The sequence below is a fragment of the Pimephales promelas genome, chromosome 8, assembly GCF_988280905.1.
Source record: "Pimephales promelas chromosome 8, fPimPro1.hap1.1, whole genome shotgun sequence".
NCBI lineage: Eukaryota > Metazoa > Chordata > Actinopteri > Cypriniformes > Leuciscidae > Pimephales > Pimephales promelas.
The window spans coordinates 7,047,870-7,071,204 of NC_142776.1; the positions used below are offsets into that span (position 1 = coordinate 7,047,870).

Here is a 23,335-nt window from a genome sequence, read left to right on the forward strand (position 1 = left end):
GCGAATACTTTTTGTGCGAAAAAACAAACAAAAATAACGAGTTTATTCAAAGATTTCTTTTCTTCCTTGTAGGCCAGAACGAGACTTCCTTAGATTTCCACGACGCATGCGCGAGATTTGCGATCTGCGTACACCAGCTTACACTACTTCAGATCGCAATTCTCGCGCATGCGTCGTGGAAATCTATAAGGAAGTCTCGTTCTGGCCTACAAGGAAGAAAAGAAATAGTCGAATAAACTCGTTATTTTTGTTTGTTTTTTCGCACAAAAAGTATTCGCGTCACTTGATAAACATATAGTTGAGCCACGGTAGTCACTTGGGATATTTAAACATTTTCTTCATTGACTTTTTGGGCCGTCAAGAGCCAGTCCCTTAGGAGCCAATGTGGTAGTTATACAGCTCTCAAATTTTATCAAAAACATCTTCATTTGTGTTCCGAAGACGAACGAAGGTCTTACGGGGTTGGTACAGCATGGGGGTGAGTAATTAATGACTTAATTTTCATTTTTGGGTGAACTAACCCTTTAAATGCCTCTGTCTGAGAAAACAGCCATAACATGTCTTTTATGAATATGCGGGCCGTCCTGCTGCTCAAAGTTCATTATTTGGTCCTGGTGCCTCCAGATGCTGTCGCTGCATCATTCGGTTGGTGAATATGTTCACTTGCGGAAGCGTTTAAACAGTGGATGGATGTTCTTGATTCCCGAAGTCTTGCTACTGCGGGACGCCTGGTATTCCATGTAGACCGTATCGTCTGCACCAGACATGGAGCTCATAGTTCCCATACGGCGAGAAAACTACAAAAAAACAGTTCTTAATAAAAATGTTCTTTACTGGCACATAAAGCAGGTTAACGTAAAGTAGGTTAACAAAGAATCTTAACGCATTTACAGATTAACACTGTTCTGATTGGCTGTGGGGTATGATTGATACATAACCCACAGTACACACTGTTGCGTTTAGTGAGGACAGACAAATTATTTGTCACGGGCTTTGCATCGCGTCAGGTTAGGACACGGTGTAACTTAATCCTTATGACGCTTGAATGTAAATCAGTGCTATAAACCTGTCCTCAGCTGACCTAAACATTTACTTCACTCACTCTTAAGTCATTTTAAAGCTAAGGGGGAAAAAAGGCACAGTTAGGAAGAAAGTTGTTTTCTCTCCAAACTATATAGAGCTGCATGATTAATCGTTAAAAGATGGCAATCTCGATTCAAACCATTAAGACCAGTGTTTGCCATCTCTGTGGTAAATGATTAAGATCATCAGAGACACAGACTGAGCAAACAAATGAGGCAGCAGAAAGAAACAAAAACGAGTGGAGATACCTGCTGCTTTCCTCCCACTTCTCCCATCACCACTTCCTCTTCTGCGTCAAGATCAGATGCTGCCAGAACCTTGTGCAAGAGCTGCTGCTGTTCATCACGAGAGGAAAACATCAAGTCTTCCTCCTCCATCCCAGCCAACTTTGTGATCACCTGAAAGGAGACGAAACGAGACCAAGACCCAATTTAACTTCCAGTTTGGTTAGCAATCCCAATGAATTTGCAGTTCACATATAGCCTTGAAACCTTGAAACTGTAACCCTGGTCCACCAGGAAGCGCTGTCTCTTGGTGGAATAAGCCATTTCCTGTGTGTCCTGAGAGACGAGCGAGTAGAAATAAGCATTGTATTCCTCCGCAACCATACCTATTAAAAAAAAAAAAATTATTATATACAGCTTTTGTTTGATATTTTGTTGTACGATTGGTTAAACGGTTAAAGGAGTAGATCACTTTAAAAAAAAACTTTTGCTGATAATTTACTCATCCCCATGTCATCCAAGATGTCCATGTCTTTCTTTCTTCAGTTGAAAAGAAATTAAGGTTTTTGATGAAAACATTCCAGGATTATTCTCAATATAATGGACTTCATTGGGTACCAAATGGTTCAAAGTCCAAAAGAGAGTTTCAGTGCAGCTTCAAAGGGCTTTAAACGACACCAGACGATGAATAAAGTCTTATCTAGCGAAACGATTGGTCATTTAAAAAATAAATAAAAAATGTAAGTTTTATAAGCACAAATGCTCTCCTTGCTCTGTTCTGTGATGCGCCTTCGTGACTCTCCTGTTCGAACTCGTTTATCAAAATGAACAAATCTTTTTTCGAGTCATTTGGTTCATTCAATGAACTGTTTGGATCCCAAAGAAAGTCCATTATATGGAGGAAAAATCCTGAAATGTTTTCATCAAAAACCTTAATTTCTTTTCGACTGAAGAAAGAAAGACATGGACATCTTGGATGACATGGAGGTGAGTAAATTATCAGCAAAAGTTTTTTTTAAAAGTGATCAACTCCTTTAAAGGAATAATTCATCCTAAAATATTTCACTGAAATTCCTTCATTATAAATTCTAAAAGATTTTAGAAAACATGTATTATAATTTACAACATCTAACAATTTAGAACTAGACAGTCTAAATGGTCTATCCAGATATCCCATCATGATGATGGAAGTGTTGCTACCTTTCTTGGCTCGCAGGACTCTGCCCAGTCTCTGAGCTTCCTGACGACGTGAACCGCCGTGAGAGGAGATCTGGATCAGCACGTTTGCCTCCGGCAGATCAAATGAAGTATCTCCTACCTGACAGAAGAAGAGAACAAGAGAAGACAGAATAAGGGTCCATTCACACAGAACGCAATTTTCCATTCCACCGCTTCTTTACGATTGTTTTTCAAGTAAATACGCTAGACGGACGTGTTTGATCGTTGTGCATCGCGTCTTTTGTAGCGTCTCACGCATGATATTCTAAAACGAAAGCTATTCGTGTCTCTAGACAAAGTCAAAAACCAGATAAAGGGAACAAATATGAGGAAAGGTCCTTGAGCTAGCGACACAAGTTCAACTTGGTGTGTTGTTGCATTTCAAAATGTTAAACACTGTCATGTTTCAATGCCTTTCAGTTAGTTCAGTAACACTAGTAAATCCTTAAAGGGATAGTTCACTTTGAAATTAACTTTTGGTATGATTTAACTTACCTCAAGGTCATCCATGATGTAGGTGTCTTTGTTTCCACAGTATTTTCAATTTTGATATTTTTCAGTCAAACCGTTCTTGTCTGTCAGTCATATAATGGAGGTCCACCTCAAAGAACATGCACAGAGAAGTCCAGATTAAACATGATTTAACGACTCGTAAATGTAAGTACACCTTGATGGCCCAAGACACGAAACGAGCGGTTTGTGTAAGAAAACGAACAGTATTTATATAGTTTTTACCTCTTGTAACCACAGCCACGTCCAAGTGATCTGAAGGCACGGGCGCTTCGGTCTGCGCAAGCGTTGGAAAGCACCGGAAGTGATCTCTTGCGCGGTTGCGAAAAAAATTCAACGTTGTCTGTTGATATATCTAAATCGTCTTCCAATGCAATTCCGATAAGAACAATATAAATACCGTTCGTGTTCTCACACAAACCACTAGTTTCGTGTCTTAGGCCATCAAGGTGTACTTACATTTACGAGTCATTAAATCATGTTTAATTTGGACTTCTCTATGCATGCTCTTTGACGTGGACCCCCCTAAACCACCATGACAGACTAGAACGGTTTGACCTAAAAATATCCAAATTGAAAATACTGTGGAAACAAAGACACCTACATCTTGGATGCCCTTGAGGTAAGCTAAAACATATCAAAAATTAATTTCAAAGTGAACTATAAATTGTGCTTGAACTTCATAAATTGTGCTTTTGGTTATTCATAGGGTTTTAAGGACAACTATAAAATGTACTTCCGTTTTTTGCGATAGCTCTTTATATTTCTATGGCGTCATTGTCGAAGAGTTGTGGAAATACAAACTGGAAGACAGAAAGAGTGCAGCACTGAAAAGGGGCGGGGCTATTATAAGGTCTATTACATACCGGTACCTTCTTTAAACACCCTACCTACAGCCCTTTCCCATGCAGATGCTCTTATCTTATTTGAATAGCCTGACTTTTAAGGACAATCATATCAGCACATGTGCATCACTTTTCCCACTAAATCAATTCCAATCATTTGCATTAAGGTAGAATGTAAAGTTAAGAAGGTCAGGACAGCATCCAAGCATTCCCAAAATCAGTTTCTCATTTAACCCACAATGCTTTTTTTTAATGCCCATCATTTTGTTGGATATTTGATCTCTTGGTATTTGCCAGGTATTTTCCATATAAATTAAAGCTGAAGTGTGTAATTTCGCCAACATTAGCATCCGCCCAAAAAATGACAGGTTATTCACTGCTTGATTTACTTTACCATGACTTGTGGACACAAGGGTTTAATCCTGACAACATTCAGCAATGAAATACAAGTTAAGACATTTAGATTTATGATATTTCAGATTCAAGTAAGTATGATAGAAGTAAGTATGATTAAAAAAAAAGAAAAGCTTGTCCAATAATGAGATTTGTCAGGTTATTGTGACTAATGATGTTAGACACAAGAAAGTTATTAGCGTTTCTAAGACATCACCTAAACTGCATAAATGTGCTTTCCTTGTAACTGGGTGGAATGTCAAGATCTGAAAGGAATTAAAGGGTCACAACAGTGCCGGCCACCTCTGCTGACCTCCGCTTTACAGCAACACCTGACTGTGTAAAGGGGCTGTTGATATTTCATTAAAAGCCGTTTAAGTTGAACAGCATTACTAATTCTCATCGGTTGCACACTTTTTTACTAGTGTAAAAGATGCTAAGAATAACACCTCAAAAATTAAAAGAAAAATACTTATCCACAGTTTCACAAGGAAATGGACAGAGAAAAGCAGTTTACCTTAGAGATGAAGATGGTATTGATTTTGGGATTGTGTTTAAAGTTTTGAAGGATCTGCATACGTTCTCCTTGAGATGTGGGTCCATAAATATACGGTCTGAAAAGAGAGAGTGTAAGAGACATGTACTTCCGTTTTTGCGGTAGCTCTTTATATTTCAATGGCATAATTGTCAAAGAGTAATTAGCAGCTAGTATGTGTGCATTTACACATAAATGAAAAAAAAATCATACATATTTTTTTGCTTCAAGGACACTTTAACCCTTCATACACTATTATAAAACTGTTATTTGTTGACATTGATGGTTCCATAAAGCACATTTAATATTCAGGGAACCTTTCCATTGCGCAAAATACTCTTTGTAGTGGAACACATCTATGTCATCAATAAAAAAAATGTAAAAAAAATATTTTTAAGAGTGCACAAAGTGTCAGCAATGCTTAGAAATTTGTTCAAATTTGATTAGTGACCTATGCAATGCAATAGCACTAGCACTACACAGCATATTTCTAGCAGAATCACACTGTATATACACATGTATTATACAATAAACTATACAATTCTAAAATAAAAACAAACAAAGGTTTGCAAATTTCACCTCACAAACCCTCGAAGTCCCCGAAAAACCTCTCGGGTGAGTAAGAGATTTAAGAGAGTAGCCTTTCAATTTCATTGAAAGAATGCCTACTTTGCACACTTTACAAGGAAAAGCCCATTCATTTGGCAAAGTTAAAGTGAATTACAGTAAAGCTGATTACAGGTTGCGCCAGGGCCAGTCCAAAAGAACTCCTGCTGCTTTCTAAGCACCCAGACACAAACACACAGGATTGGTCTTACTCTTTTTTTTTTCAGATTTGCATCATGGCTTTACAACATGCATTCAAAATCCTTTTTTTGGAACATTTGAGTTCATGGAAAGTATGGATCTCTTTTGTAAAAGCTGTTCCTTTCCAAGCTTTTAGTAAGCTGTGGCTTTGTTGATTTTACTCTAGAACAATTTTTTTACTAGTCCTCAAAAGACCCCAAAGAAGGACCCCATACATTTTCTCCATAGAGATTTCATTTAGCAATACTTAGACTTTTCAAAATGGAAACAGCATGACGTCTGACGTTGTTAGGTGATGGTATATGCTTCTGTAGAAGAGTGATTAAAAATCATGTTTAATTGCCGAATTCTCAATGAAAAACTACACCACCAAAAGAGAAACCACTAAAAAAAGCTGTTACTTGGATTAACAGCAGATTTTCAATCTGGCAATTTTACAGTAATTTAGCAAGTGTTATGTGTGAAAACCCAACGCATTCTCATCCCAAGGTGTCATATACGACGCTTTTGCCAATGCGTAGACATCCAAAGCACATGGCAGCCTTTAGCGTCAATATAACACGCACAGAGTATGGGTAGGTTTAGGTCTGCGGTAGTGTTAGTGTTAGACCACTAGGAGGCACCTTCTGCCCCATATATATATATATATATATCTGCGTCTCATATTGATGCTAAAGGGTGCCATGTGCGCCTTGGGATGAGAACGGGGTGGAAAACCAATGACAAGTAGTTAATTGCATAAATTAATTTAAATACATTTAGTATTTTTGTCTTGATTTCTAGGTCAATGGGTGATATTTCTAGTTCTATTTATTTGGAATGGATGCTATTTTTAGCTATTTTTCAATGCGTGCGTAATATCAAAACGGTACTGCCTCATCCTATATTGTTTATAAGATATACAAACTGTATATATATTGCCCAGCCCTAATTGAATCTAAGTTTTGTTATGTTATGATTCATGGAGCAGGTTGGTTTGGATCATGGCTTAGAACTCAAAACGTTTCAAGCCTATAAATTGGTAAATACATATTAATATAACAGGCCAATTGAAAAAGTTGAGCTCTACAACAAAGTTTGTAAAAAAAAAAAAAAAAAAAAGAAGAATTTGCAAGCACAATGTTGGGGTAAAAGCGCTGGTGTATGCACGAATGTGTGACTGTGTACAAATAAAATAAGGCATTACTTGTTCAGACGGATGGCGTATTCTTTCAGAGCAAAGACGTTGTCGGCAAAGACGATGATCTTGTCGTTTCTCCGCTCGTGGAAACGGATCAGGAACTGACATGCACGGAACTTGTTGGGATTCATGGTGTAGAACAGAATTCTCTTCTTCGTCTTTATGGCCACATATTCACGATAAAACTCGGGAGACATGGGACACCATACCTAGAGATACAAGGACTGTGAACACTCAAGGGAAATGGAGGTTTTATAGCACACACAGGCAAGCCCCATTCGAAAAAATAATACATAACACCCAAAAAGTCTTCTGAAAGGACACAAATGCACATACATGGAGCACATGCACAAATAACGGAAGCTCAAATTATGGATAAGAACAAACCTGGTTCATGCAAATTTGTGCTGATGTTTACTATATTTGATGTGCTCTATGTATGTGAATAAAAGCCAAAATTAAACCTGTTCATAGTCTACACTAAAAGTGATCATGTCTTTTAAAGGGATAGTTCACTTTGAAATTTTTTTTTGGTATTTTTTAGCTTACCTCAGGGGCATCCAAGATGAAGGTGTTTTCAGTAGTTTCAATTTTGATATTTTTCGGGTCAAACCGTTCTTGTCTGTCTGCCATATAATGTTGGTCTATGGCCACCACCTCAAAGAGCATGCACAGAGAAGTCCAAATTAAACATGATTTAATGACTCGTCAATGTAAGTACACACTGATGGCATAAGACACGAAACGAGCGGTTTGTGTGAGACCCCTTGTTTCGTGTCACATCAATGTACATATCAATGTGTACTTGCATTTACGAGTCATTAAATCATGCTAAATTTGGACTTCTCTGTGCATGCTCTTTAAGGTGGTGACCATAGACCTCCATTATATGACTGACAGACACGAACGGTTTGACCTAAAAATATCAAAATTGAAAATACTGCGGAAACAAAGACACCTACATCTTGGATGCCCTTGAGGTAAGCTAAAACGTACCAAAAGTGTATTTCAGTGAACTATCCCTTTAAGAACACAAAGGATTACTTCAAGTTTACCAATAAAATAAAGTTGATTAGTTACATGGATGAGCTCTTCACAAGGTTTATCCCATAAACTCACTATCACCAATCCACGAAGCTTCTATTTGATTAAACATCTTAAAAGTATATCGAATATATGGAGTTCATTATATATATATATATATATATATATCTTTATATAAAACTTTTTTTAAATATTAGATCCACGTTTCTAAACACTTTCTGCAGTTAAGATCTATAAGATCTAGGTATATTTCTTTTTTAGATTAACCAGACACTCTTTTTCACACAGCATAAAACTACATAGTAATGCTTAACTTCACTAGAATAAAAAAGTGTAACAAGAAACATTTACAAAGAATATAGAAATTTCCAAGAAAATACTTTTTTTGAAAGTCAAAATTTTGTATATTTCTTTCTAATTTATATATTTGCCTCACTGACTGATTTGACTGCAACATTTATTTTTTTAGTTAAACAAACCATGCTAAAAGATTTACCCAAAATGTGATAAACAGCCTGATTTGTTTTGGGAATTTAAAGTACCTCTTTGTGAAGACTGTGTTCAGAACTCAGAGAACAGTGAACAATGCAAAGGTGTGCAAAACGTGTTTTCCTGCTCATGTGGCTAAAGAGAGTGTGCTGGGCTTTGTTTAGTAAGATCAAAAATTACAAAGCAATATTGAATAACAGTATTGTATTTTCTTTGTGCACCAGGCTCCAAAGCCTCTCATTACATAAGTTCAGACACCCTTTTGTCCTCCACCCCACCCCTGACACGATTCAGAGATCAATCTAACAATATCACATTGTGAAATACGCACATGAAAAGATCATTTGTCTAATATTTTGTATTATGGGGAGATATATTAAATTCATTTACAGGATCACAATGGTTTTAGTAAGAAATTAATATTTTACCAGCTCACCTCAGCACACTGGACTTTAGCAATGTAACCATTGTTCTGTAGTTCCATCCAGTTTGCCTCAAAGAGCTTCGGCCCGATGAGGAAGTTAAGATCGACAATCTTATCGTCCTCTCTCACTAGTGTGGCAGTGAGACCCAGTTTACAATGAGCCTGGACTATCGTCAGAACACGACGGAACATCTTTGCTGCGAGACAAGCACAAAAGAGTCAATAGTCTGTGTGGTTTTCATTTACATTACATTTGTGTTTCAAATCATTTCTCTGACCTCGTTGAAAGAAAATGTCTTGCTTGACTCCCAGACACAGCCTACCTGGGATTGTGTGCACCTCATCCAGAATAATGAGCCCCCACTCTTGACTTTTCATCCACTCCATGACCCTCTCAGCTTCCCATGAGCGTTTGGTGGTGTGGCCCAGCATAGAGTAGGTGCTGATGGCCACTGAGCAGCCGATGGGTTTGTCCTTGGCGTCTGAAGTGAAACGGCAGATCTGGGAGTCATCAATGGTGGACCACATCTTAAACTGAGCCTTCCACTGTTCCACTGACACAGAGGAGTTTCCCAACACCAGGCAGCGCTTACGCACTGTGCAGGCAGCAGTGACGCCTACCAGTGACTTACCAGCACCTGTGGGAAAGAAGAGTAGAACAACAAAAGACGTCAATGTAGATTCAATTTATTTTAACTCAATAATACCATTCAAACAGCTTCTAACCCCGAGTTGCTCTAACTCAATCGTAAATTCTTTGAGCTTTTCATGCTACTAAGTAGACTATAAAATTTCTAGATTGACAACTGTATTTTATTGTGCAATTGAATTGGAAACTGTGATATAGGGGTGGGCAATATGACCAAAATCTTATTTCACAATATGGATACTTTTATTTCATGATAACAATATATATCACAATATAGTTATATTTGCTTTAAATAAAGGTAATGATATCAAACATTTTTATACCATTGAAATGTCATAATTCTTATCAATTATCATCTTTCAGTATAATTTAAAAAACTAATAATAGCCTAAAAAAAATCTCTTAATCTAACTGAAGACTGGTAAACTGATTAAAAAAGAGTAAAAACAAACAAACAAACGACCGTCTTTTAGAGAGCACGCACATATACTGAAATGAGAATCTTTCCCTGTTAATTGCTTTTCAACGGTTTAAGATCACTTGTTTTTAATCCGCAATGCTTAAAGGGATACTCCACTTTTTTTGAAAATAGGCTCATTTTACCTCTCCCCCAGAGTTAAATAGTTGAGGTTTACCGTTTTTGAATGTATTCAGCCGATTTTCTTATATTTAGAAGAATATAAGTAACCAGACAGTTTGCGGTCTCATTGACTTCCATAGTATATTTTTTTCCTAATATGGAAGTCAATGAGACCAGAAACGGTCTGGTTACTGATATTCTTCTAAATATCAGAAAATCGGCTGAATGGATTCGAAAACGGTAAAACTCAACTGTTTAACTCTGAGGGAGAGGTAAAATGAACCTATTTCCAAAAAAAAAGTGGAGTATCCCTTTAAAAACGCATGCAAATAATAAGCTTTCGTGACCATGCAGCACAGAAACGTCACATGAGCGCAACCGCGAGACTCTACCGGTTACTTGTGTGTCCCGGTACATCACCCACCTCTACTGTGATGGTTGAAACTGATAACCAACAGAAGAGACTAAACGTGACAACATTTTTTAAAGTACTTATTTCAACGGTTTTGTATATACATTTTTACTGATCACAAATAAATACTTTATTGAAGTAAAATTGTCCTGAAAAATGAATATTTCATTAATAATTATTACATATATTCATCCAGGCTGAGGCAGAACTCCTGAATATCCACGTATTTATTATAATTGCTGAAGAGACTAAATTATAGCAAATAGTCTGGCTAAATAATATCATTTAATTTTGCAATTACAAATTCTAAAGTCTGTACAGGACTAGGCATCACCTGCTTCTGGGAAGAAACAATTCAAAGACTGTGCAGATGTTCAGAGACATTTTACCGCAAGGCAGGACGATGACTCCAGATCGAGCTCTACCGTTCCCAAACATCTTCCTGAGACTCTTCTCCTGATATGGTCTCAGCACAGCGGTGGGCTTCAGGTCCATGTTAATGTCAGGGTTCACCGTGTCATTACGGAAGTCGTATTCCGCCAGGAGGGGGTACTCCAACTGAATGCAGCGCTTCTGAATTTCCTCAATCATTTCCTACCAAGGTTCAGCAGAAACGGGAAGAAGGAATTAGATTATTGTGCGTGAAACTGAGCGCTTTAATCTAACGATTGGACAGCTATTACTAATACATTTTTTACACTCAGGGGTGAATGATGGACTTATTTGAAGGCGAAGGCGGGGCTTTGTCCGCTATATTGCGCATTTGCATTCATAGTAATATGAGTGCACTGTCTTTGTATATCTAAAGTCAATGGATGAACTGGTAAACAAACTATAAATTCACAATGAAGTAACATCTCATTCAAGCACAGACACACACCTGACGGATCTCAAATGACACTGTTTGCGTCTCTTCCTCCTCCTCCTCCTCTTTATCCATCTGTTCGTAGTAACTGAAGATGTCCTCTGGCACCTGAGTTCCTGAGCGCTGCTCATCTGCAGGCTGAGATGTGGATGGACCACCATTGTCCTGCTGAGACTTTGAGATCTGGACAGGACGACACAACAGATTTTGGTCCCGAAAATGAGCCTTCTGCTTCAGTATAATGGCTCATTTCCACTGAGTGGTACGGTACGGTACCCCCAACAGAACCCTTACTTGATAGGCGTGGTGTTTGCCGGAAAGAAGCGATCGACGCCACTTTCGCGCGAAGAAAGCGATATAGTAAACAACATTGGATGACAGACAGCAGTACTTGTTCTTGCTTTTCGGCATGTTTGTCACAAGAAACAAGCTCTGGCATTAGGCGTTTCTCAATAGAGTGCTGAAGTGATGACATCACTTTGTAGGACAACTCGGAAGCTAGCGGCACATGGGTTCCCTCCATCGAAAAGCTATACATTTTCCCCATAGACTTTTGGAAAATCGCAAAAAACAAGATCTGTGTTTAACAAAGGGTTGTGACCCTTACACGTTTTGTCTATCAAGATAATCTTTACAAGTTAATGCAAAATGTATACATTTTGAAGCCTATATAAAAAACACAATTTAAAAGCACAAGCAGAGCAGACACAATAAAGTTTAAAAAACCACAAGCAGGATATAACTGTGTGTTCTATGTCATAGATCAAAACGTGAAAATATTTAGAGGCTTTGGTCCCCACTGACCTTATTTCAGGCGATTTAGCAAAAACCCATTCAAAAATCCCATAGATTTCAGAGCGAGGGAACCAGGAGTGCTAAAATGCTAACTCAAAGATCCCCTGTTAGGTCTATACAAGACGGATTATATCTCATGTATAACCACTACAGAGACGTCAGAGTCAGCGGCAAACATCAGAACGACTAGCCGAGGAAAGGCTGTTCCAGGCGGGGTGTACGAGCGCCGAGTGTCCGGTGATTGCTTGGAATGGATATCAGTCAAATTATCATAAATCTATAAATTAACCACAGATTTGAGCTTTAAAAAACTGCATTCTCGCCTGAAAAACTGTTAAAACTACATTGAGACACAATAACAGTAGTATTATATTTCAACTGTATATTAAAAAATGGCGCTTCTAATGCCCTTGTAGCACGCGCAAGTGACTCTGTCAACCAATCAACATTCTGCAGTGAGTCTAGCTCCACCTTTTGGTACGGTACGGTTCGGCTTTTTGGTACCATTCACAACTTTTGACAGTGGAAACGCAAATAATTGCGTACCATACCGAACTGTACCGTACCACTCAGCGGAAACGAGCCATAAGTGTCATTGTGTCAACATGTTTTTGTGCTGTATGCAAAATTGAGACTGTGTATGCATTCATACTCACTGCTGATTTGCTAGAGATGACCTCAGTGATGAGCTCAGTCTCCTCACCATCAGCGGACCGAAGACGACAGTCCCGAATCACAGGGTCCTGTAACAGCCTCTGAATGACATCAGGGAACGCACTTTCCACAAAGTACCTGTTCTCAACACACACACAGGTTCTCATTCACTAACTGTGCATACACGGACATGATTTGGGTGTGTTTTATGCAAGCGAGTTAACTTGGGCAGGCTGTTGCTCATTTAGAATACTCCAAATTCATTAACGTTAGAACGACATCAAGAACAAACTCGTGTGCGTACTAGGGCTGTCAAGCGATTAATCGCATCCAAAATAAAAGTTTGTGTTTACATAATATATGTGGGTGCACTGTGTATAATTATTTTTTTATAAATAAATATACATACATGCATGTATATGTATATTTAAGAAAAAAAATATTTACATATAAAATATTTATATTTATATATAATATAAATTATATATAAATCTATATACAGTATATACACAAGCATATGTGTGTGTTTATATATAAAAAATATTTATACACAGTGCACCCACATATATTATGTAAACACACAAACTTTTATTTTGGATGCGATTAATCGCGATTAATCATTTCACAGCTCTAATTAAAATAGAAAATACTTATTTCAAATTGTAATAATATTTTCGACCCCAAGCTTTTGAGTAATAGTCGACAATAAAGTTATCTTTTTCACCATTAAAGTACATCCAATCTCAAGACTCAAAACTAACAATTTTCATTCAAGTTCAAGTAAATCCAAAGAGTTTATGGTCAAAAAATGGTTTACAATTCACCAACTTCCCTCAACTACATACTACCAGCTGCTCAAAATGCCACCCATTTTCCAATTAAATGACAGCAAATCATTCAATAGGCTATATATTCAATAAACAGAGTTTTCAACTACATAACTAACTTTAGTGAGAATTACATAATGAACAATGTGTAAAAAAGAAACTGACCTGTTGTGTTTCAGGACCATTTTGACTTTACCGTAGCTTACTGTGCACAGCTGCAGAAGAACAAAGAGAGAGAAAATGAGTGGCTTTGGTGTGTATATATATATAAATTGTTGAAATTGTAAAATTCAGACAGATTTGACTGGCAGCTCACACACACCTTAATAAACTGCACTATGCCATCGGGCACAGAGGTCTTGCTGAGTTTCTGCAGGTACTCAATGATGTCAGAGGTCTGCAGGCCGACGCTCACGGCGGCGTAGAGAGAATAGGCCGTCAGCTTGTACTCGTGCGCATGAATGGGTCTGCACACTGGCTCTGATATCGCCACCAGGAAGTCCTGGGCGTATTTATACACGGGAGAGAAAGCCTCTAGGAAGATGTGACCATCAGGAGCCTACAAAAGTCAGACACACAGATAAAGGGACCCTCTTAATGTTGGTGGCTTCTGTTGTAAATTGCTAATCGATCAAGGATCTTTAGTCTTACCACCCAAAGGGGTCGTGAAGAATGGTCGTTCTTGAGAAGCATCTGTTGTCTGTAGTCTTTGGCTCCGTATTCATCCAGTTTCGTGCTGGATTCCTCCACCTGCTTCCCGGCTGCTGCTGGAATAGCCTCCTGAGACTCACTGCCTACCACCTCTTCTTCCTCCTCTTCTTCATCATCATAATAACGCTTCTTGGACTTCTTATCTAAAGTGAAAGAATAAAGTTATTCCAAACCTGTATGAGTTTCTTTCTTTTGTTGAACACAAAATATGTTTTTAAGAATGTCGATAACCGGACATTTGACTGTATTTTTTTTTGCTTCCAGTTACCGTTACCGACATTCTTCAAAATATCTTATTTTGTGTAATTACAGAGTAAATAAATTTATACAGGTTTAGAACAACTTGAGGGTAAGTACATGTTGATTGTTGACAGACTATTCATTTTGGGGTGGACTATCCCTTTAATAGTGTAGAAGCAATATCTACACTGTAAACTTTGTGTAAAAATACACGGAAATAATATACTCTCTATGAAATACGGTTCAAGTGTACTGCATTTTTGCTAAATAAAATACACTCTGATGTAATATCTATTGAACTTGAATGTCATGACCATTTTTTTTACAGTCTATGGTCATGACTCATGTATTTAAACATTTGTTGAGGGTTATGCACAAAAATAAGCTCATGGTTATCTTTTTACAATCATGCCACCGTACTGTTCAGTTAAACATCGTAGATATCAATAACAGCATATCTTACATTGGTCCATCAAACTGTTTTGATTAAATTAATGTATTTATTTCTTAAGAATCGCGTCTATCTTACCTCGATCACTCTTATCTTTCTTCCCCATGGTGTCAGCCCTAGAAAACACTAACCTATAATGAACTGAGTGATGGTTTAACACTTTTTAATAATAAAACTGCAAGAGGATTCATTAAAGCGTCACTGCTAGCGGCCATGTCCAGCACGCTCTTCTTTCTCTACGGAAAACACTATCGAGAAATGTAAACCAACCCCGAACACCTACCGCCATCTGCAGGCTGGACGTGTAAATGCGCAAACTATCAAATAACTACAACTTAAATATCAATATCATTCAGAATGCAGTGAAATAAAACACCGTTGGTGTTTTAACTTAGAATTTATTCCCATACAATACAGTCCAAAGTTCAACAATATCTGGAAAGGTATAATATTTAATGACAGGACGTTATGTGTGGAAGAACTCACATTTAAAACATGTAACTTCTAAAGTAAATAAAACTATAGAACACTTTACCAATCTCACACAACTAAACAACAGTCATTTAATATTTGTTCTATATGAAAAGGCAACAGAGTAAAAACAGACACGTGACTGGTTTCAGACACTGTATTGAGTATCATAGGATTAAACACTGAATATCAAAGCAAACAAAAACATAAGACTTTGCCTTACATTTAAACCACCTATGTGTAGATCATTGGTGAGCCCACTCTTATGTAAATTGTTGCACTAAATTAAATAAGGTAATTTACTCAAGAACTGAATGAGACAATAGGCCTTAATCATGAAACAGAAGAACAAATTTGTGCAAATCAATTCTTAAAACTATTCATCCATAAATCGACCCACTGAATCAGATGCGACATCGAGCATAAGAATGGTTTTACACATGACCTGCACAGATGTGTTTGTCTCTCTAAGGCTGTAAGGTGGTTTTGTCTGTTTGTAGCTGGTTTCCAGAATACAATTTCTGTTAAATGCAAAGGAGACACAGCTTATGTTCCCATGGCGGTCTTGGCAAGAGAGAAAACAGTCCTATGCCCCTGCATCCGAGACGCAGGCAGAGTATCTGTATGTGTAGAGTTTGTTATCTGCTCCTCCACTCAAGATCAACTAGAGAGAAAAGCAGACAAAGAAAAGAGGGATTGAGATAAACCCACAGAAATATCCTCCAAATTTAATCAGAAATCAGGAAAGGAAGCGAGGAAGCACAAAAAAGAAATGAGAAGCTTGTGTTTCATACCAGATATTCTGTACTATTTCAGAAGACGCTTAAAGCTTGCTCTACCATATAACAGTGAAAGGGTTCTGTCAATGGCAAAAAATTTGAGAAGGTCCTCACTGCAGAACATGAAATCCAGGGGGAGGAGTTGCAATCCAGATCCAACTCCTCCCATCTTACATGTACCTAAACCTACCCATCTCCGCCCCCTGATCCCTAACCCCACCCATCTCCGTCCGCTGATCCCTAACCCCACCCCTAATCCTACCCATCTCCACCCCTTGATCCCTAACCCCACCCCTAATCCTACCCATCTCCACCCCTTGATCCCTAACCCCACCCCTAATCCTACCCATCTCCACCCCCTGATCCCTAACCCCACCCCTAATCCTACCCATCTCCACCCCCTGATCCCTAACCCCACCCCTAATCCTACCCATCTCCACCCCCTGATCCCTAACCCCACCCCTAATCCTACCCATCTCCACCCCCTGATCCCTAATCCTACCCATCTCCACCCCTTGATCCCTAACCCCACCCCTAATCCTACCCATCTCCGCCCCCTGATCCCTAACCCCACCCTTAATCCTACCCATCTCCACCCCCTGATCCCTAACCCCACCCCTAATCCTACCCATCTCCGCCCCCTGATCCCTAACCCCACCCATCTCCGCCCCCTGATCCCTAACCCCACCCCTAATCCTACCCATCTCCACCCCCTGATCCCCAACCCCACCCCTAATCCTACCCATCTCCACCCATTAGATCTGGATCTAACTCCGCCCCCTGGATCCCATGTACTGCAATGATGTGCTACTGGAAAATTCTGTCAATGGCGGGGGATTTTCGTGATCCCTAACCCCACCCCTAACCCCACCCATCTCCACCCCTGATCCCTAACCCCACCCCTAATCCTACCCATCTCCACCCCCTGATCCCTAACCCCACCCCTAATCCTACCCATCTCCACCCATTAAATCTGGATCTAACTCCACCCCCTGGATCCCATGTACTGCAATGATGTGCTACTGGAAAATTCTGTCTGGGATTTTCCATGTTGCCATCTTCTGCTATCTAAGCTGATGTACCTCTGGTACTTTTGTTGTTACAAAAACAAATAAACTAAAAAAATATGTCAGTTTAAAGTAGATCTTTATTTTTAGAGTTTCAAATATTTGAATGGTTTGACGTACCCCATTCTCTGTCCAGTCAGCACACAGTACTTTGTCTTCATGGGCAGCAAGATCATACAGAGGAGCTTTACAGCTGTAAAGAAACCAAGACTGTTAGGGACACGCATGCAGGAACAGGACGGTATTGTGGTACAAAGTATCTGTGAGTCCCACACCTCCTGACGTCCCACAGTTTCACCACATTATCTAGAGATCCTGACACCAGCTGATGCTCATGAGATGGAGACCACCTGACCACCGTCACCCAACCATTATGGGACGTCAGTGACAAGAGAACTAGAGAGCCATCTGGAAGAAGAAAAAAAAAGTGAGATGAGCAATTAAAATAGCTGTTAGTTTGAGAGGGCATCATTATAAAGAATCTCTGATAGTCACCTTTAGACCTTGGGTCCCATAGACGAACATGTCTGTCGGTGGTGCCCGAGGCCAGACGGCGACACAGAGGAGAGTAAGAGATACAGTTGAAAACCTTACTGCCCATCTGCAATACAAGAACACCAGTCTCTAACTCCAGCAGTCCATGTTTATTGCATTAGTGGTGCAAAACTCTATCTAGCACTACTTTTATGAAGAACTGGTGTCACTCACAAGCGTACTCTTCTGCCCGCCAGTCTCTGCATCCCACAGACGGATGGTGTGATCCCATGATGCACTGCACAGTTCCTCTGCATCCATCCAGAGCACTGAGGACACTGCCTCATTATGGCCAGAAAGAGTCATGAGCGGAGTCTAGAGCAGAACAAGAGTTTATGAAACTGCAAACCATGAGTCTGAGTCAAGAACATGTTCAGATACTCACCCGTGTGAGCCCCATCTGCTCCATTTTCTGTTTTTTGCGTGGTCTGTTGGGTTCCTCTATTTCATCTTCTTCCTCTGTTGGCACTGAGACAACAATACAAGCCGGTTTATATAAATGTATTACTATACATCCTTTCATTGGTTTCTTTTTTTGATGGTGGATGTTTTTCCTTGTGTAATTCAAAAGGACATTTCACAGAAAAAAGTTTTCTAAAAACATACCTGCTGACCATATCTTTAGCATTTTGTCCCATGAGCCACTGCAAAACTGAAGACAAAAAAACAAGACATAATTCAAATATGTTACTTTTGGTGCAAATTTTTTTTTTTTTTTTTTTTTTTGCTTTTTTAAATTTTATATATATATATATATATATATATATATATATATATAATTAAAAAGTAAATATATATATATTTTATTCATATTAATTGAAAAAGTAAAAATATACATAAACTACTGTTCATATTTTGGGGGATAGTAAGAATTTTTAAATATTTTTATCTCACGAAGGCTGTTTATTTAATCATAGATACAGTAAAAACAGCAATACTGTGTGAAATATCATTAAAATGTACGACAACTGTTTACTATTTTAATATATTATAAAATGTAATTTATTAATTTAATTAAAATGTAATGTATGTAATTTATATATATAAATATAAAATTAAAAAAGCAAATATATATTTGTATATAATTAAAAAAGCAAATATATATATATATATATATATATATATATATATATATATATATAATTAAAAAGTAAATATATATATGTATATATATTTTATTCATATTAATTGAAAAAATAAAAATATACATAAACTACTGTTCATATTTTGGGGGATGGTAAGAATTTTTAAATATTTTTATCTCACGAAGGCTGTTTATTTAATCATAGATACAGTAAAAACAGCAATACTGTGTGAAATATCATTAAAATGTACGACAACTGTTTACTATTTTAATATATTATAAAATGTAATTTATTCCGGTTATGGCAAAGCTGAATTTTCAGCATCACTACTCCAGTCTTCAGTTTTCATGATCCTTCAGGAAATTATTGTGATATGCTGATTTACTGCTCAAGAAACATTTTTTTTTTATCATCAATGTTGAGAACAGTTTATATTTTTGTAGAAACCGATTTATTTGAAATTAAAATCTTTTGTAACATTATTAAATGTCTTTTATGTCACTTTAGATTATTTAAATGCACATGAATAAAAATTCATTAACTTAAAGGAACACTCCGACTTTTTGGGACTTTAGCCTATTCACCTTACCCCCTCAGAGTTAGATAAGTCCATACATACCTTTTTCATCTCCGTGCGTGCTATAAGTCTGTTTGACGCACCCACCGCTAGCCTAGCTTAGCACAAAGACTGGATGTGAATGGTTGCAGCTTTCATACTAATCCAAATGAGTGACAAAATAACGCAAACGTTTTCCTATTTACATGTTGTGGTTTGTATAGTCACAGAGTGTGCAAATATCAAGGCCATATGAGACACAGACATCTTTTGACCGTATAAATACTATATTTTCTGAAGGGGAAGCACTGCTACTTGGGCAGAGTGATAACAATCACCTGAGACGCACCGTGACGAGGAGCAGAGAGTTCGCTTCGCTCAGCGTTGGAATAAAGAGTCAGCAATTACTAATTTGATAGAAAAGCAAGGTTTATCATGGGTGTTTGCTTTATTGTATGAGCTGTGACAATAAACAGGGGAGACCAGGTAATACAGTACCATGTTTCATTGATTTCCAACCAAAAACGCACCCAGATTTATAAATATCATGAATAAATAATTATTATTACAGGAATCAATATATTTTAAATGCAATTTATTAGCTGAACCAAATGTATTCAACAGTAGCCTATATAATATACAGTATTGCATTACTATAGGATAGAATAAGGGGAAAGTAATAGCACAAATTGTTTTTGCACAATGAACTCACAGCCTATCGTACCCTTTTGCACGCTCAAGTTCGTTATTTCCACGGTTATTTCAAATTTAGGCTACTAGGCGCGCCGCGCGCAGGGTGCAAGTTCAACGCGGTAAACGCGCTCGTTTTTTTTTTCCCAAGCGCGTCCGCACCGCATCAAGATACAAACATATTCATACCCTAATCATATAATAGTGTCACTAACGTTACATTAGATCTGGCTAAAGGCACTGTTACAGTAGGTCATCTAAAAACATAACGGAACACTTACCTCAGACGCAGGTGATCCACTTGTCCTGTCTGTGCTATCGATGGGATGGCCGTATCCTTCAGCACATTATGGTCCGTGTGGCAAATTCCATTTTTTCAAAATAGTCGTCCTCATTGAAATGTACCGAGCAAACATAATGTCCCTTGATAATCTTAGGTGTGTTTGGATAAATATCCAGAGTAAGTTAGCCATTTCTTCATCCAGTCAGCGTTTTTAGTTGGAATTCTGTGAAACATGGTTACCTCCCCTGTTTACAGTCGCAGCTATTTACAATAGAGCGAAAACCCATGACTCTAAACTACGCTTTTACTATTTATAAATTGCTGACTCTATTACCCAAACACCGAGCGAACTCTCCGCTCCTCAACACGGCGTGTCTCCGGTAATGCGGTTATTACGCCGTCAAAGTAGCAGTGCTTCGCCTTCAGAGAATAGTTCCCAGGTTTTATACGGTTAAAAGATGTCTGTGTCTCATTTGACTTTGTTATTTGTACATTATGTGACTATACAAATCACAACATGTAAATAGGAAAACGTTTGCGTTATTTTGCCACTCATTTGGATCAGTATGAAAGCTGCAACCAGTCACATCGAGTCTTTGTGCTAAGCTAGGCTAGCGTCAAACAGACTTATAACACGCACGGAGATGAAAAAGGTATGTATGGACTTATCTAACTCTGGGGGGTAAGGTGAATAGGCTAAAGTCCCAAAAAGTCGGAGTGTTCCTTTAATGAATGAAAGTACTTATGAATAAATAAAAATCATACAGAAGTCAAAAAAACAGAAAGACTAACGAACACACACAAACCTTTGTCCTAGTGGGGTCAACGGCAACCGTGTCTACACTTCCTGCGTGTCCTCGGCAACAGTGTCGGGCCTTCACTTTATTCCGTTCGGAATTCCACTCCCACAACATGATTGTTTGATCAAGAGATGCCGTCAGGAGCAAAGAGCTCAGACCATCTAAAAGCCACAGAACCATCAAAAACAGAAAAATTCAGAAACCTCATGCATCATTGGTTCTCTTAAACGTCAATACATAAATCCTCTCAGATTCACACATAAATGCAAATTAGGCATCTCATACTGGTTATCTTTCAAATAAACACTTGTATGTTTCTTACCCCTCTTCACCCAGGCTACATCCTTCACAACATCAGTGTGTCCAGCCACAGTCATCACAGCCTTCCCTTCCATTGACCAAATCCGTGCAGTCTTATCGTAAGAGCCTGTGAGGATCCTGGGCACAAAGCAGAGAACGACTTGAATAGATCAGCCACAAAACTGTCCAAGCAAATACATTTTTGACCTCTGTTTAGAATGTTTTGGATGAAGCGCACCATTCAGAATCTGCCTCCACCGAGCTGATCCAGTCATCGTGCATGATACACTCCTCTGGCTGTGGGGCTGTGAACTTCTCTACATATTCTATCTCCACCACTTCTTCCTTTAAACACACACACACACACAAGCATCATATATGTTTTAGCATGTTTAACAGATTAGATAGATATGTGTTGGTGAGACTACATTAAATGCAATGACATACCGTTGAGATGTTCTCTGTCTCCATGTGATTGGCCAGTGAAGTGCGGAGGAACTGTCCCCGAACCAGAAAATCAAACTCAACATGTTTGTGTCCAGCTGGAAAAAGAGACATAAATTATGTGAATTTAAATAAAAAACAAATACAAAAAAAAAATATATAACCAAGCGATGCAGCTTCAAAAGTCAGAATCTAGCTATTAAATCAACATAGAGAATTGGTAACCCTTTACAATAAGGTTAACATGGACTAAGAAAGAACAATACTTCTACAACATTTATTCATATTATTTATGTTAATGTCACCATTTACTAATACATTATTAAAATCAAATAGTGTATTAAGTTACCATTAGTTAATGCACTGTAAACTAACATGAATAATCGATAAACAGCTGGATTTGTATTAACTTACATTAACAACGATTAATAAACAAAAGTATTGCTCATATTAGCTAATGTTAACAAATGAAACATTATTGTAAAGTGTGACAGGATATTATAATTAGATTCCACACAATTTTTGGAAAAATATTTTAAATTAGTCGTATAGTGGGCAAGTATGCAGCACCATAACAAGATAAAAACACGTCTAAATGAATGTCTGGTAAACAAGCTGACCATTCTTCGCTTCCAGCAGCTTGTTGATGACACCACTGAGATCCGCCACCTCAGAGGCAGCAGGGATGGAGAACGGAACATCATCTATCAGATACCTACAGAGAAGAGCATATTACACATGATACATACATACACGGCCTACATCTACCATCATATGAACACTGCAAATACTACTAAGCAAGTTCAGCTGGATATCTCTTATCTAGCTACAGCTAAACGTTTCAGCTATCTGTGTTAAGCTCACTAACGTTATATACTCACTTTTTGTTTTCGGTGAAGAACCGGGCCTGTACCTGCGACATTTTATTTTATTAGACGGCAAAACTATAAAAGAAAACACATCTGAATACAGGCGAACTTCACTCTGTGGAGACACTTTCCCACCATGTGGTTCCAAATGCGTGACAGTGGGAGACATGACAGTTGTTCGCAGAGCAATCGATGACTGACAAATGTGCTCGCAACTAGTTACGTCTGAGTTAACTCCAGTCTGAAGTTTCTTCGGATTTGTAGAGGAGTAGATGATAAAAGGTTTTTCAAAGTGAGTTTGTAACAGTGCAAGCCCATTTAAACAACATTTTCTGTAAGGCAAGGCTTATTTATATGGCACATTCATACAGTACGGCAAATTCAAAGTGCATTCCAGAAAGAAATGACAATTTTCACAAAATAAAAGCAAGGAAAATGAAAACAGTTATAAAAGAAATTAAAAGAGATATATTATACAATAATAAAATGAATTCAAAGAGTAAATACATGGATAAACTTCT

At 38.1% G+C, this 23,335-nt stretch overlaps 2 protein-coding genes across 2 annotated transcripts; both read right to left on the reverse strand.

Moving 5' to 3' along the window:
• Positions 1–522: 522 nt before the first annotated feature.
• On the reverse strand, positions 523–15,178 carry ercc3 (ERCC excision repair 3, TFIIH core complex helicase subunit). Its single transcript, XM_039689452.2, has 15 exons — positions 15,015–15,178; positions 14,186–14,388; positions 13,857–14,093; positions 13,700–13,749; positions 12,710–12,845; positions 11,274–11,441; positions 10,783–10,987; positions 9,076–9,390; positions 8,765–8,949; positions 6,802–7,004; positions 4,791–4,887; positions 2,508–2,625; positions 1,575–1,693; positions 1,332–1,481; positions 523–797 (listed from the first exon to the last, which is right to left on the reverse strand). The coding sequence occupies exons 1-15, from the start codon at positions 15,040–15,042 to the stop codon at positions 660–662; spliced, it is 2,352 nt and encodes a 783-aa protein (XP_039545386.2). The 5' UTR covers positions 15,043–15,178; the 3' UTR covers positions 523–659.
• A 372-nt stretch (positions 15,179–15,550) lies between these two features.
• On the reverse strand, positions 15,551–22,986 carry wdr12 (WD repeat domain 12). Its single transcript, XM_039689604.2, has 13 exons — positions 22,827–22,986; positions 22,566–22,660; positions 21,949–22,043; positions 21,740–21,846; positions 21,524–21,639; positions 21,208–21,362; positions 18,394–18,439; positions 18,173–18,255; positions 17,962–18,102; positions 17,749–17,854; positions 17,529–17,661; positions 17,374–17,446; positions 15,551–16,071 (listed from the first exon to the last, which is right to left on the reverse strand). Exons 1-13 carry the CDS (start codon positions 22,865–22,867, stop codon positions 15,994–15,996), a joined length of 1,269 nt encoding a protein of 422 aa, XP_039545538.2. The 5' UTR covers positions 22,868–22,986; the 3' UTR covers positions 15,551–15,993.
• Positions 22,987–23,335: the final 349 nt, after the last annotated feature.

What these genes read in the sequence shown, in the direction of transcription:
- ercc3 (XM_039689452.2), bottom strand. Translation starts at nt 15,042, where the DNA reads ATGGGGAAGAAAGATAAGAGTGATCGAG. An exon ending in TACGCCATCCGTCTGAACAA is followed by an intron (nt 4,888 to 6,801) that starts GTAATGCCTTAT and finishes CTCTCTTTTCAG; the next exon opens with ACCGTATATTTATGGACCCA. An exon ending in AGTCCTGCGAGCCAAGAAAG is followed by an intron (nt 1,694 to 2,507) that starts GTAGCAACACTT and finishes TTTTTTTAATAG; the next exon opens with GTATGGTTGCGGAGGAATAC.
- wdr12 (XM_039689604.2), bottom strand. Translation starts at nt 22,867, where the DNA reads ATGTCGCAGGTACAGGCCCGGTTCTTCACCGAAAACAAAAA. An exon ending in ATGGGACCCAAGGTCTAAAG is followed by an intron (nt 17,662 to 17,748) that starts GTGACTATCAGA and finishes TTCTTCTTCCAG; the next exon opens with ATGGCTCTCTAGTTCTCTTG. An exon ending in AAACTGTGGGACGTCAGGAG is followed by an intron (nt 17,447 to 17,528) that starts GTGTGGGACTCA and finishes GTTTCTTTACAG; the next exon opens with CTGTAAAGCTCCTCTGTATG.